At 35.8% G+C, this 15,233-nt stretch overlaps 1 protein-coding gene across 1 annotated transcript; it reads right to left on the bottom strand.

Annotated features, from left to right (window-relative positions):
• Window positions 1-880: 880 nt before the first annotated feature.
• Window positions 881-10,990, bottom strand: naga (N-acetylgalactosaminidase, alpha). The gene is made up of 9 exons (XM_023285926.3): window positions 10,809-10,990; window positions 8,770-8,926; window positions 7,561-7,701; window positions 5,410-5,621; window positions 5,240-5,334; window positions 2,695-2,856; window positions 2,393-2,590; window positions 2,050-2,190; window positions 881-1,421 (listed from the first exon to the last, which is right to left on the bottom strand). Exons 2-9 carry the CDS (start codon window positions 8,922-8,924, stop codon window positions 1,218-1,220), a joined length of 1,308 nt encoding a protein of 435 aa, XP_023141694.1. The 5' UTR covers window positions 8,925-8,926; window positions 10,809-10,990; the 3' UTR covers window positions 881-1,217.
• Between the last annotated feature and the right edge of the window lie 4,243 nt (window positions 10,991-15,233).

Raw genomic sequence — 15,233 nt, 5'->3', positions numbered from 1 at the left:
AAAAAACCAAACACAAAGAGGCACAAAAAGACAGAAAACAACCATAGACACACAAAAAACAGAAAGACACAAAACTACTACCATTTAGAGGTACAAAAAAAGAAAAAATACCACAAAAGACACAAAACCACATTTTAGAGGCACAAAATGACACAAAACAACGACAACATGCTAAAAAAGCAAAAAGACACAACAACCATTAAGAGGCACAAAAAATGAAACATAAAACAACCACAAAAAAACAACAAAATGACCACAGACACAGAAGCACAAAACAACCACAAAAAACACAAAACAACCACAAAGAGACACAAAGAAGCAAAAAAGACATAAAATGACCACAAAAACACACAAAACAACCACAAACGAAAAACACATATAAACACAAACCAACCACAAAGAGACACAAAACAACCACAAAAAACACAAAACGACCAAAGAGACACAACACAACCACAAAAAAAACTTAAAACAACCACAAAGACACAAAAAAGCAAAAAAAAAAGACCTAAAATCACAACAAAAAGGCAAGAAAACAAAGAGTGGTTAAAAATTCCACGACATGCAGAAAGTTTGTTAGTAATTAAAAAACTGTTGATGTGGAAAATAAAGGCTTTAATATTCATCACTGAGAGAATATGAATCATAGAAATATATTTAAAAACACATACAAATAGTTCATCTTTCACACCCGTTTTATTATTTTTTACCACTTTTCTTACGTCACTTTCAGCCAGAAAACAACCGTCAGTCAAATAGAAATTTATTATAAATACAAATTTGGCATCATTGAATGATTTGAACTTTAAAAAGCAACAGCATTTATTCTTATGATGATGGAAACTGAATTATTACAAACACAATGAAGCACAAACGTTAGTCTGACTGAATAAAGTTTTTAATTCAAAGCAAAAAAGCACAAAATTCACAGAATCATTTCATATAAAAAGTCAATTTTACAGCCTCTTGTGCAGCTTTAAATGGAAATAGAATTCATAAAACCGAGCAGTTTTTAAAATCTCCCTTTTAATGTGAAGTTTTCCAGTTTTGAAATCTAACGTCCGATTCGATCCCTGAGTGTGAAGTTAAAAGGCACTTTAAAAAAACACAATTAACAGCTAATAATGTATGAAATAAATCCTCCGAGCACCCAACAGCAGCTTCAGTCTAATCAAAAATTTTCATAAAACATCAGTGCGATCATTAGATTGGTCTTTTCAGAGGAAGACTGGAGGAAGAGAGTTTTCCTCGGCGTCTTCGAAGGCCGGTCCCTGGAGTTTCCCGCCGCTGTAGAACTGCCGGCGGTTTATTTTGGCGGGAGCGGAGACTAAAAATGTGACGACACCCGAAGGATTCACCGACACCACGAAGTCCGTGGCGTCTTTTACCTGCATGGTCCTGTAGGTGAAGGCGTTAAAGAGCTACGAGACAGAAATAAAACACTTTTATTAGTCAGATTTAATAAAAAATACCAAGAAAAGAAAGAGTAAAAATATGATTCTTCTCGTGTTTTGTTTAAGTTTTACCAAAGTTTCATTTGGTTGCATTTGGGTCGTTTCCTAACAAAATCTGTGACAGAAAACGACCACAAAGACACAAAAAACCAACACACAAAGAAATAAAATCACTACAAAGAGACACAAAACAACCACAAAAAGACATTAAAAGCAAAGAAAGACATAAAATTACTACAAGGAGACATAATGTCATGGCAAAAAGAAATATAATCATCACAAAAAGAAATAGAATGACCAAAAGAGACATAAAATCAACACAAAAAGACATAAAATCAACACAAAAAGACATAAAATCAACACAAAAAGACATAAAAACAACACAAAAAGACATACCATCACAAAACAGAATAAAATCACCAAAAAGATGCAAAATCACCAGAAAACGACATAAAATCACCACGAACCGACATAAAATCACCACAAAACGACATAAAATCATGACAAAAATGACATAAAATCCCCACAAACCGACATAAAATCCCTAAAAGACACAAAATCACCACAAAGAGTGAAGCTATCAACAGATGTGTACCTCGTAGCTGCCAGTGATGTAGTTGAGTTTCTTCAGAGACGTCTGGTAGCGGTACGGCATGTCGCTACGACGACTGAAGAACACCAGAGCGCTGCCGTTGTTCTGTAGCGGCCGAAAGAACACCTCGATGCCGCTCTTCTCCTGGAGGAAAGAAGTCGTACAAAATAAAGTGAGAAACAGTAAACTCGCAAGAAGCCACAAAATGAGACACAAAATGACCTAAACGAGACACAAAATGAAAGAAATGACTCAAAATGACAAAAATGAGGCACAAAATGACAAAAACGAGACAAAAAATGACTCAAACGAGACACAAAACTACAGAATCCCCGTGAAGCTGCACCTTGACGATGCGTCGGCCCTGGATGCCCAGCGGGTCCTGGTTGATGCCGATCAGCGCCTTGTTCTGCAGGATCCTGCGAGCGTCGGCGCTGATGGTCCGCAGGTCGTTGGACATGAACAGAGGAGCCGCCATGATGGCCCACAGCGACATCTGGGTCTGGGACTGGTCCAGGCTGAGGCCGAAGTCTCCCACGATCAGCTGAAGACGCAAAACCACCAGAAGACGTGAGACGACGTCCAACAGGAGAGTTTAAAACCTGTCAGAAACCAATAAGTTACAGCTTTTATGTCCGGTAAACCAACCATGTCGGGGTCGTTCCAGCGTCCAGGTCCTGCTGCTGGAGCCAGAACGTCCTGGTTATCGAAGAACCAGTCCACGATGCTCAGAACGCTCCCCCACGAGTCCTGGATGTCGCCGTAGTTACGCCATAGGTTGCAGATCTCACCCAGCTGAGTGTAATTCACCTGAAAACAAGAGTTAGTTTCACATAACGAGGAAATAAAACTGTAAAATAAGAGAGTCAAAAACCTTGATGAAAAGATGCATCTAACACGAAAAATAAACACCCGTGATACCATAAAATCATCACAAAAAGACACAAAACAACCACAAAGAGACATAAAATCATCACAAAAAGACACAAAACAACCACAAAGAGACAGAAAAAGCAAGAAAGACATTTAAAACACTACAAGGAGACATAATGTCATTGCGAAAAGATAGAAATCACCACAAAGAGGCCTAAAATTACCACAAAAAGGACATGAAATCATCACAAAAAGACAAAATCATCACAAAAATACACAAAATCCCTACAAATGTGTATTTCTGAGCAACGTTTCACATGAGACATATGTTGTGGGTTACATTCGCATCATAGTCTACCGCGTGTGAAAATTAAAATAACTCTGGAAAAAGAGTAAAGAACTCAAAGAATCCTTTTCCACCGACTTCATGCAGTTAAAATAGTCCCCTAGACTTTGTTTTGTTGCAGTTTCCTTTACAGTCGACCAAAATACACACAGCTTGTGACTTTGTGGAGACTTTTAGTGTTGTCAAGGTGCTTCGAGGTGAGTTTGGACGCTTGGCAGCCATCCTGGTAACAGTTAATTCATGCTAACGAGATCTGACTCATTTCTAAAAGAAGACAGTCTGCTAGTCATGAGGTGCAACCAAAAAGTTTCAAGTCTTTAGCTTGAAAAATGAAAACAATAGTGGATTTAAAGTATTCTCACCGTGCAGTGCTGCTCTGCTCCCAGTGCTCCTGCAACACTTAAAACGCTCCCATTATGAAAAACGCGTCAGGAAGCAACCATGAGGAGCCGAATCACCAAAACTGTGTCAAAATAACCACCCTTCATCTGGAATTCATCTGTTAAACTGATGTTTGGTCTCTGGGTGGTAACCGCAGACCTCTGATTCATTAAAGTTACAGATGTTACCCAACCATGACCATCAACATCAGGACTCTCTGATCCCACCTCACCAGTCAAATCTGATCAAATACCTTTAAAAAAAATGGTGATTTTACAACAAAATAAGGTTTAAAACCATTTTCCTGCACATTATTGGCTGGATATTCCCTAGTTCATATAATACAGAATATATTTGAGAATTCTCCCTTAGATTTTTATTCAGGAGTCTGCAAGAGACGAGACTCTGTTTTTACCACGTAAATGATTAAATTCTCAGTGACTTTTTAAAATTTGGGTTTTAAAAGTCCATAAAGACCTCTTTTATAGCAGCAGGAAGTGGTGAACCCCAACACCTGCCAGCAGCTTTCAAAGCCAAGTTTGGTTTTTAATTGCCAAAATGATGCCGTTTATCAGGGAGAAACTGTAAAAACAGAAAAAAATCATTGGATTCTCCACTTTCAAATGGTCTTTAAACTAATCATTTGGTGAAAAATGTCAAAATCTGAGTTTCAAGTCATGAAAATCTATTTTAAATCTATACACATTCATCAAAAATAAACCGTCTGATATTGCAGGAGGCAATCAGGTGCAATTAAATCTGAGAAAAACCTTCAAATGTTTGGTTGTTTTTCACCGAAAAAGGTTCAAAAACCTGAGAAACAATGAGATGTGATAAGATAGAAGACCTAATAAAGCACGATGTGATACGATAAGATGCAATAACACACAAGATACGATAAGATCTACTATGATCTACGACAATAAAATATGTTATGATAAGATATGAAGAAACAATATGAGATACAATAATAAAAACCCAACACCTGCCAGCAGCTTTAAAAGCCAAGTTTTTTTCTGTTTTCAATTGCCACAATGACGCCATTTATCAGGGGGAAACTAAAAACAGTAATAATAATTGGATTTTCAACTTTCAAACTAATAATTTGTTGGAAAAATGGTCCGTTTCGGAGCTAAAAACCATTATATTTATCATATATCATTATTTAAATCTCTTTTAAATCTACACACATTCACCAAAAATAAACCATCTGATTCTGCAAGAGGCAATCAGGCGCAATCAGATCTGATAAAAACCTTCAAAAGTTTGGTAATTTTTCACCAAAAAAGGTTTAAAAACTTTTTTCCCCACCAGTTGTACTAGAACAACATCCTGATTGGCTGGATATGTCTTGGTTCGGCAGGCGATTGGCTCTTTTGGGAGAAGGGGTGGGACATAAAACACTTTTAACGGCATTTTTAAATTACATTTCTATTCGATGGAAGTATCTCTGCATTAACCTGGACTTGATTATTATAAGATTTTAGAAAAAAAGTCGATCTCCAGAGCCAATCAAAACGCAGAACAACTTCTAAAGATGTAGAACAGGAAATAGAATGACAGAAAGATAAGTTTCAGACATGTTGACTGTACCTTCGGTGGCAGGCCTCCCTGATAGGCCGGCCAGCTGCAGGAGTATCCTATAGGCCGTCCGGTAGCGTTTAGAGCCTTTGACATCAGAGGGTAACCTGTAGAGACAGAGGATAGATCAGTACTACCAGATGTAGTTCTTCATGTGGACGTAGATCCCTCCTAAACGTTACCTTTCTCCTGCTCCGAGGCGTTGGAGTAGCAGCCGTCGTATTTGAACATGTCCACCTCCCAGTCAGCAAACGTCTGGGCGTCCAGCTCGATCTTGTCCAGCGGCGTCCCGGGGTAACCTCCACAGGTGTGGCTGCCCATGTCGCCATAGATACCCAGCTTCAGGCCGCGGGCGTGCATGTAGTGCGACAGATTATGGATTCCCATTGGAAACCTGCAAGGGTCAGATAAGATACAGTAAGATATGATGAGATACAAGACGATGAGATATGATGAGATATGAATAGATACAGTACGGTACTAAACGATAAGGTACGATCCAATGAGGTACAATACAATGAGATACGATAAGATGTGACATGATATGATAAGGTACGATACGATGAGATACGATAAGATACGATACGATGAAATAAGATGAGATACAATGAGATACGATGAGATACGATACGGTACTAAATGATAAGGTACAATCCAATGAGGTACAATACAATGAGATACGATATGACATGATATGATAAGGTACGATACGATGAGATACGATGAGATACGATACGGTACTAAATGATAAGGTACAATCCAATGAGGTACAATACAATGAGATATGAAGTGACATGATAAGGTACGATACGATGAGATACGATAAGATACGATACGATGAAATACGATGAGATACGATACGGTACTAAATGATAAGGTATGATCCAATGAGGTACAATACAATGAGATACGATAAGATGTGACATGATATGATAGGGTACAATACGATGAGATACGATAAGATACGATACGATGAGACACAATGAGATACGATGTGACATGATATGATAAGGTACGATACGATGAGATACGATGAGATACGATAAGATACGATGAGATACGATAAGATGTGACATGTTATGATAAGGTGCGATATGATGAGATACAATGAGATGCGATGAGATACAATAAAATACAATACAATGTGGTAAGATCATTTTTGATATGATACAAAAAGATACAACATGATGCAATAAGATATAAGATACAATATAACACAACGCAATGTGATATGATGTGAAAAGACACGACACAATGAGATAAGATGCAATAAGAGATGATTAGATTTGATAAGATCCACTACAATGCAATAAGATGTAAGTTATAATGAGACACGATGAGATACAATAAGATACAATAACAAGATACGATGACATACGATGAAATACGATGAGATACGCTGAGATAAGATAAAATATGAGATACGGTGAAATACAATGAGATACGAGGTACAATGAAATATAATGAGAGATGAAATGCAGTTAGATACGATGAGATACTATGAGATACGATGAAATATGATAAAATACAGTGAGATATGTTGAGATAGATGAGATGCGATGGGATACGATGAGATACATCGAGGTACAATGAAATGTAATACAAGATACGACGAGATATGATGAAACATAGTGAGATATGTTGAGATAGAGGAGATACTACAAGATACAATAGAAAACAATGAGATACAATGAGATATGACACCATGACATCTGATGAGAAAAGATAGAATACGATAACGTACCATAAGACGCGATAAATAAGATACGATAACTCTATTAATCCTGAAGGAAATTCTGCTGCCAGATGTTGCATAGAAAACAAAAGATATGAGTACGATACATAACTGGAAATAAAATTTCCATTTAAAAGTGAGAAGTAATACTTGGAATGAGGTAGTAAATTAATACTACATGTTAAATCTGAGTATTACAATGTTGTAAAACTGATGAAACTGAAACTACTGACTAACTAATACAGCAAATGACATTAATAATATAGTTGAGATGGGTTCCAGGTGTCTGAAATATTGTAGAATTCAAGTTTCTTCTTCTATTTTAAGGCATGTTTTTTTAAAATCAGGTCTTCTTTTTATTGCGGGGCCTTATAGACCAGTTAGTTTGCATTTACCTTCCTGCCCTGTACGATCATGTGACATAAACCTGTTAAATCCAGCTGCAGTCAGTTCACAGGTCGCTGACTTTATCGCTCTGATCCTGCAGGTAATAAACCCACTCAGGTGTCGTTTGGTCACATGACTTCATACCTGCCCTCTCTAACGGTTCATCGACCTGCAGCTCTTTAAAGTTCTGCTTCCAGGAATTAGACCGCACCTCTTGGGGTCGGCCTGCAGGCGTCCCTGTTGGTCCCGCTCCATGGAGGACCAGCAGTCATCGATGTTGACGTAGACGTAGCCCAGCTCCCTCCAGCCGTCCTCGGCCAGCCGGTCGGCCATGTCGGTGAAGAGCTTCTCACTGGAGGACCAGACCACACGTCAGGATAAACAACAACACAACAACAACACGTCAGGATAAACAACAACACAACAACACTTCAGGATAAACAACAACACAACAACACGTCAGGATAAACACCACCACCTCAGAATGAACAACAACAGGTCAGGATAAACAACAACACCTCAGAATAAACAACAACATGGTGCTGCAGCCGAAAATTGGAGAATATAAAGAGTTTTCCTATCATTTCTGGAGGTGATATTCACTTTAAGATGCTGGTTCCATTGCATTTAATCGGGGATTTCTCAGTCTGTGTTACTTTATTTGACAGAAATCTCTGCATTTTTGTCCATTTCTGACCAAAATTTAATTTAGTTTAATTTATTTATTTATTTATTTTGTAACTTAACAATATTGTTCCATTTTTTTAGCACATTGTTTCTGGCACCTACTGCCAGATTTTCTCTTTATTTTGCCTTTATTTTTATTTAATTATTTTATTTATTGTTTAGATTTAATTTATATTTTTTATTTATTAATTTTTACCTTTCCAATATTCTGCCTTTTTTTTTTTTTTTTTTTTTATAAACATATTTTTTCTGGCACCTGCTGCCAGATTTTCAACTTTATTTTTACCTTTATTTTTATTAATTTAATGTATTTATTTATTTACTCATTTAAAAAAAAGTAACATTCTTTCTGCCAGATTTCCCCCCAATTTCACTTTTATTTTTATTTATTATATTTAATTATTTAATGTATTTTTAACATTTTTTTATTCTTTATTTATTTATTCTTTTTTTCTTTCCAATATTTTGTCTTTATTTATTTTTTTACATATTTTTTGACATCTGCTGCCAGATTTTCACCTTTATTTTTATCTGATTTATTTATGTATTTTATTTATTTATTTATTTTCACCTGCTAAATTGTGATATTCTTCCTCTCAATGACACCTTTCAATAAACACTCTTCCTCTGAAGTTTGCGAAAACAACAATAATAGTAACAACAACAACAATAATAATAACAACAACAACAACAACAATAATAATAATAAATAATGAGCGTGACGTCGGCTCACCTGATGCAGTTCTTCGGGTCGTTGTCGCAGTCGATGTCACAGCGGAAGCGTTCCCATGCCAACCATCCCATAGGAGGAGTTCTCATGAGGCCGTTGTCGAGGGCGACGGAGGTTCCAGAGAGAACCGAAGTTAAAACGAACAGAAACAGCCTCATTCCTGCAGAAAATAAGAAAAACTTTCATCTAAAACAGAGAATCTGGACCAGATTCAAAGATTCCGAGTTAAAATTTACAAAAAAAACCATTTTTACTGCATTTAATCAGCAAAACTCTAATTATCTGACAGATTTTTGTCACGATTTGAAAGAAAATTTACGTATTTCAAAGACTGTTTCTGCTGTTCTCCATCTGCAGCTACTATTGAATATTAATGTTTTAACAGTTTTTAATATGTTTTCTTTATGGATTTACTGTTAGATTTAAAGGTTTTTCTGCTGATACTTGACTAAAAAACCACTGAAACATCTTTTCTCGTTGTGCATTTTCATTAAAGCTGTTTGTTGTGTTTCATTTACAGACTTGAGAATTACTTTCTATCTGCTTTATTCGTTTTTTACCAAAGACTAATCCGATGACAGTAAATATGAATATTTATGTTTATTTTCAGGTTAATTTAACAACATGATGCTGCATGATGTGAATTTCTTTATATATTGTATTGAGGAGGCTCTAAAGTACATTTTAGTGTGTATTTTCTTTATTATAATTACCTCTGGAGGCCTCTAGGATGTATTTATAGCGACTGATTGGGCTATATTTCTTTTTTTAAAATATTTTAGGTGCAATATTTCATTATAATGTGTGATTTTTACCTCAACATAACTGCCAGGGTTACTGCTCTTGTCTTATTTATTATATTTCAGTATTAAATGGTACTTATTGCTTTTTTGCTTTTCGGTCACTGCTTTTCCTAGATTAAGTTTTTATTGAACCTTATTGTGAGCTGATGGGACTTTATTAAATTTATTATAAAGGATTTTTATTTATTTGTCTCTGCAGCTTCATCTGCAAATCAAACCTGCACAGTTTTGGATTGAGTTAAGTTACTTATTCATTAAATTTAGAACATTTCAAGCTACATTTATGATTTTCCAACATATAAAGTGTTCAAATTTTCTTGATTTCTTTCTGGAAATCAGCAGAAATCATGTTTTTTAGTTCATATCTTCCCGCAGCACATGTTTAATGTTGATTATTAGCAGAGCTGCAAAAAAAAAAAAACAGAGCTGCAGCCGATTCCTGCAACAAAACGTCACAAATAAATGAAGTTTTACATGTTAGACTGACTTTTAAACTTTTAAATAACACTAACACTTAGTTTTTAATTAATCTGCTCCATATGAGAGCAAAAATCTGCCAAAAAACGCTGCATTTATATCAATTAAAAGCCCTCATGTGTGTATTTTATGATTTATGCTGACCAAACTGTATATATTTCAATAAAAATGTAAAAAAAACAAACTAGAAATGGTTGTTTTTTGTTAACCTACTTTATTTTTATCGCTTGTTTACGTCGTTTCCAGCCATAAGAAGCCGAATAAACACATAAATATTCATTATAAATCAGATTTTGGCACGTTCAGGGATAATTTCATGTAATATTCACTGTATTATGCTCAGATATTCTTGATTCTTTGCGTCTCCGCCTCTTTAAATAAAGGTTAAATAAAAGTCAGACAGTTCAAATCCTCTGAAGCTGCTGATCATCACCTGACTGGGTGTGACTCAAACTAACAGCCTGACAGGTAACTTCTGAATAAATCCACATTCCTGCAGCTTAAACACACTAATACCTACATTTAATATACACATTACAGATAAAATAAAAATGCAAATACAAAGATAACAGGAGCTGCTTTAAAATCCTTAAAAACATGAATTTTAACACCCAAATGCAGCTTTTTGAATGAATTATTCAACAAAATCATCCAAGTTTAGGTTAAAATGAGGATTTTAAATGTATTTTTAAACAGACTTGACAGTTTGAATGTTTGCAGACACACATTCATTAAAGAAACGGGATAAAAACATGAACCTACTGAGTCTGAGCAGCTGAGACCGGAAGTAGGAAGGTGATGAAGATGATGATGATGAAGGAGGAACTCCCGCTCCTCAGAGCGGAACTTTTTATTTCGGTTAAAACTCGTGAAAATCTTCTTTCTGCTGGACGAGGAAACGATCCGAGCTGCTGCTGCTCTGAAGAAACCGAAGTCATGTGACCAGCGGCGTGGTCAGCTGACTCGGAAGCCGGAACTAGAGGATTAAAAAAAACAAATCGTCTCATTTCCGGTTTAGTTTTTTTCCTTAAATGTTCACTAAAATCTTCAGAAACTGTAAAATTCTGCATCAGAAACGAAAATAATCCATGTGGTTTTATTGATTATTGATCTGCAGGGTTGCCAGGTTGTTTGAAAAATCCTCCTCCGGCAGTATTTATGTTTTTAGCAAGAGTTTTATTAGATTATTGAGACACATTCAGGTTTATTAATACATTAATAGTACATATATAGGAGATTTATTTTATAATATTCTTCCTAGCAGTGGATAGCAAAATATTTAAATAAAGGTGCAAATACAGCAAAGTAAACAATACTCAATTACAAGTTAAACGTGTTTAGTCCCTTATTTATTTATTTATTTGCAAAAAACAGAAAATCCTGCATGAAAAACTCTCATTAGTCTTTAACAGTTTAGAGCCATTCAAATCTTCTGCAATTACTAATATTCAGATATTTAACTTCAGTAAAAGTACTACAGCAAAGGAAAAAATACTCCATTACAAGGAAAGTATACGCTAATTAAAACACTAAAAATGAGAATAAAAAACTGTTTAGTCCTTTGTTTTTACAAAATACACACAAACCCCTGCATGAAAACCTTCTTTTAATACATCCAGACGTCCAGCAGGAGGCGCACTGAGACCACTATTAATCTTCTATAAACTCAATTTAGCTTAATGTAAAGGAAATAAAAACATGCACTATATACTTAGTCACTTGATGTATGTTGTGGTGATGAAGAAGTGAATATAATAAATGTTTAAATGATGAAGTCACCTCAGTCAGATTAACTCAATAAATAAAACTCTGTATTTTATTGCTTTTAGTGGCTGTGAAGCTTCTGAACTTTTGAACAGAAAAAACATTTTTAAAAAAAACTTTTGAAGGTGTTTATGGTTTGATTATTTTTGTGGTTTAATTTGATCTCAGTTTTATGTTTTGTCTGTTTTTTAAAAATCTACTTTTGTGGAATTTTAAAAAAATATGTTTATTTCATTTAATTTGTTGTATTTTAATCTTGTTTTTATTACTTGCATTTAATATTTAATGCTTTATTTTAATTTTATTTCATAAAAATTCAGTTCAATAATGTCTATAAATTACTAAAAAAAAGAATTCTCCTCCTGCAGTGTGTTACTACAAATATTATTGTGTTATTATTTGTACATAATGAAAATATGATGATTATTTTAGGTACGATTCAAAATTATTTTTTAAATTATTAGGGTCCGAGCACCGACGGTGCGAAGACCCTATTGGAATGCAAGGAATTATTTATTATTATTCTTTGCCCGCCGGGAAATCGCCATTTTTGGCGGCCTTATCATACCCCAAAACGCGTCAAACTTGGCATGCTCATCAGGACTGGCGAAAAATTTGATATTTTATGGGAGTTGCGCATGTGTGTGGCAAAATGGCTCCATAGCGCCCCCTACAAAGTTGCAAAAAGTTGTCATTAGGCCAACTGCCAGACTGTTTCATCTACAGTTACAAAACTTTGCATGCATATGCAGCACATCAGGACACACGAAAAAGTCAATCATGGCCACGCCCTAAACCCAACAGGAAGTCGGCCATCTTGAATTAGCTGTAAATTTTTTAAAATTAATAACTCATCGGGGATAACTCCGAGAGACGTCAAATTTGGCCAGTACATGCAAACACGCGACCTGATGAAAAGTTATCAAAATGTTCATCTCATTTCAAAGGGCGTGGCCATGGCGACTCCCAAAAAATGGATCCTTCGCCATGAAACAGGAAGTGGTGTCTAACTCAGCTGTACATGGTCCAATCTGCCTGAAATTTTACATGTGTGATCAATGTCCAGCCCTGACAACATCAATATGGTTATATACATTCACAGTAATAGCGCCACCTTGTGGTAGCAGGAAATTGACATTTTTCACACTTTGATGTACTATTCTTAGCACGTTGTTCAGATTCACCTCAAATTTGGTGACATAAGCCAGAACACATTGATGATGATCCCCAGAGAAAATGGTGGCTCGTCGTCAAGGGGCGTGTCTGTGGCGGCGCGGCGAATTTCGATTTCTCGCCATGAAAATTGAATTATTAATATCTCAGCTGGAAATGGTCCAGTCTGGACCAAACTTGATATGGTGGACACCAGTCCGGATCTGAACACATCCACACTCATAAATTTAGAAATACTCATAGCGCCACCTATTGGCAACAGGAAGTAATTGTCATTACATTTGCACCTACCATTGCCGGAAACTTTGTCATATCATCTTGAAAATTGGTCAGCTGACTGGTTATGCCTAGACAATGCCACAGTGTGAAGATTTTGACGATTCATAAAACACTGTTGCCGTGGCAACGCATCGTTGCCGTAATAAACAAAGTACTTTTTGACAGGTTAAAAATGCTCAAATGCTCGCCAAAATTGCCACACTCATCAGGACTGCTGAGATATTTGATATTTTAGATGAATTGCACATGACTGTTGCAAAATGGCTCCATAGCGCCACCTGGAAAATTTCAAACAGTTACTACTAGTACGTGTCACCTAGAATTATGAAACTTGGTAGGCATATGTAACTCGTCAAGATGCACAAAAATGTAATTGACACCCATGGCCAAAGTCAAGCAGGAAGTCGGCCATTTTGAATTATATGTCATATGTTTTGACGATTTAGGGTCATTTTTAGACATTTTCAAAAGCTATAAACTCAAATAGGGTAACACTGAGAGAGCTGAAATTCGGCCAGGATGTACTCTAGGCATGGTTGATCAAAAGTTATCAAAATGCTCCGCAAAAGTCTGAGGGCGTGGCCATGGCGGCCTCCTGAATTTTGATGCTTCGCCATGAAACATCAACTGCTGTGTAACTGCCCTAAACATGCTCCAATCTGCCTCAAACTTTACATGTATGATCAGAGTCCAGCCCTGATGACATTCACATGCTGAAATACAGTCATAGCGCCACCTGTTGGATTAAAGGAAATGTTCTATAACTAGCCTGTACATGGTCCAATCTGCCTGAAATTTTGTATGTGTGATCAGAGTCCGACCCTGATCACATCCATAGGCCAATATACACTCTCGGTTGCAGCGCCACCTGGTGGATGGACAGGAAAAGCTCTATAAGTAGCCTGAACATGCTCCAATCTGCCTGAAATTTTACACGTGTGATCAGAGTCCGGCCCTCATCGCATCCGTAGGCCGACATGTACTCTCGGTCGCAGCGCCGCCTGGTGGACGTGCGCGGATTCGCCGACCAGCAAGGATGCGAGGACCCGTCCAACGCTGCTTGCTCGTTTTTTCTTGCTTTTTAATCTTGTTTGTATTATTTTGTTTTTTATTTTTGTTTCATTATTTTTTCTTGTTTTTTCCTTTTGTTTTTATTTTAGTTTTATATTTTGCTTATTTATTCAGTTTTGTCTTCTTTTAAATCTAGTTTTGTGGAATTTTATTTGTATGTTTGTCTAGTTAATTTTTTGTATTTTAATCTCATTTTTAATCCTTGTTTTTCTGTTTTATACTATTAGAATTATCTTTATTTTAATACTGTTTTTATTACTTCATTAGTTTTTATTTGATTGATTTGTTGTTTTTCTTTTTTAAAACTTTTTTATTGTTGTATTATATTTTTATGTTTTGTATCTTTAATAAATATTTTAATGTGATTTTATTTCACTCCATTACATTTACGTTGTTCTGTCTTGAACTTCACTAATCTGTATGAAAGGTGCTATAGTTTTGGAATAAAATATTATTGGTATTTAGGTATAACTGTGAGCATAAACTGATCTCATTATTTAGGTCAAATTAAACAAAACAACTAAAAATGAAAAACTTGGTTCTTCTTCCTGTAACTGATTGTCTTTTGGGACTCCAGAGAGCTTCATACAGGTGATTTTTATTTCTCTAAATTCATTTAAAATGTTGGTTCATCTAAATTATCAAAAGGTGCAGAAAGTAAATAAATAAAATGACTAAAATATGAGAATCTTAGTGGATTCTGGCTGTTTAGATGCTTAGATTTCATTTCAAACATTTAATTCTGACAGTGGAGGCGAAAGAAATCAGCTGTTAATCTTTTAACAGCATCTTTCCTCCATCAGAAACCTCCTCACCTGCTTGACTTCTTAAAAAACTACATTTAAATCAGGAAGTAGCTCCAGTTTGCTGCTTCCTGATTGGCTCAGCAGCTGACTGGAA

The sequence above is a fragment of the Amphiprion ocellaris genome, chromosome 12 (assembly GCF_022539595.1).
Source record: "Amphiprion ocellaris isolate individual 3 ecotype Okinawa chromosome 12, ASM2253959v1, whole genome shotgun sequence".
Classification (NCBI taxonomy): Eukaryota; Metazoa; Chordata; class Actinopteri; family Pomacentridae; genus Amphiprion; species Amphiprion ocellaris.
This window is presented reverse-complemented; position numbering and strand designations above follow the sequence as displayed.

Bases quoted from the DNA above. Each gene is read 5' to 3' on its own strand.
- naga (XM_023285926.3), bottom strand. From the start codon at position 8,924: ATGAGGCTGTTTCTGTTCGTTTTAACTTCGGTTCTCTCTGGAACCTCC. The intron at 7,702-8,769 runs GTGAGCCGACGT...CTGGTCCTCCAG, and splicing joins GACCCGAAGAACTGCATCAG to TGAGAAGCTCTTCACCGACA. The intron at 5,622-7,560 runs GTGCGGTCTAAT...TGACCCTTGCAG, and splicing joins CTGCAGGCCGACCCCAAGAG to GTTTCCAATGGGAATCCATA.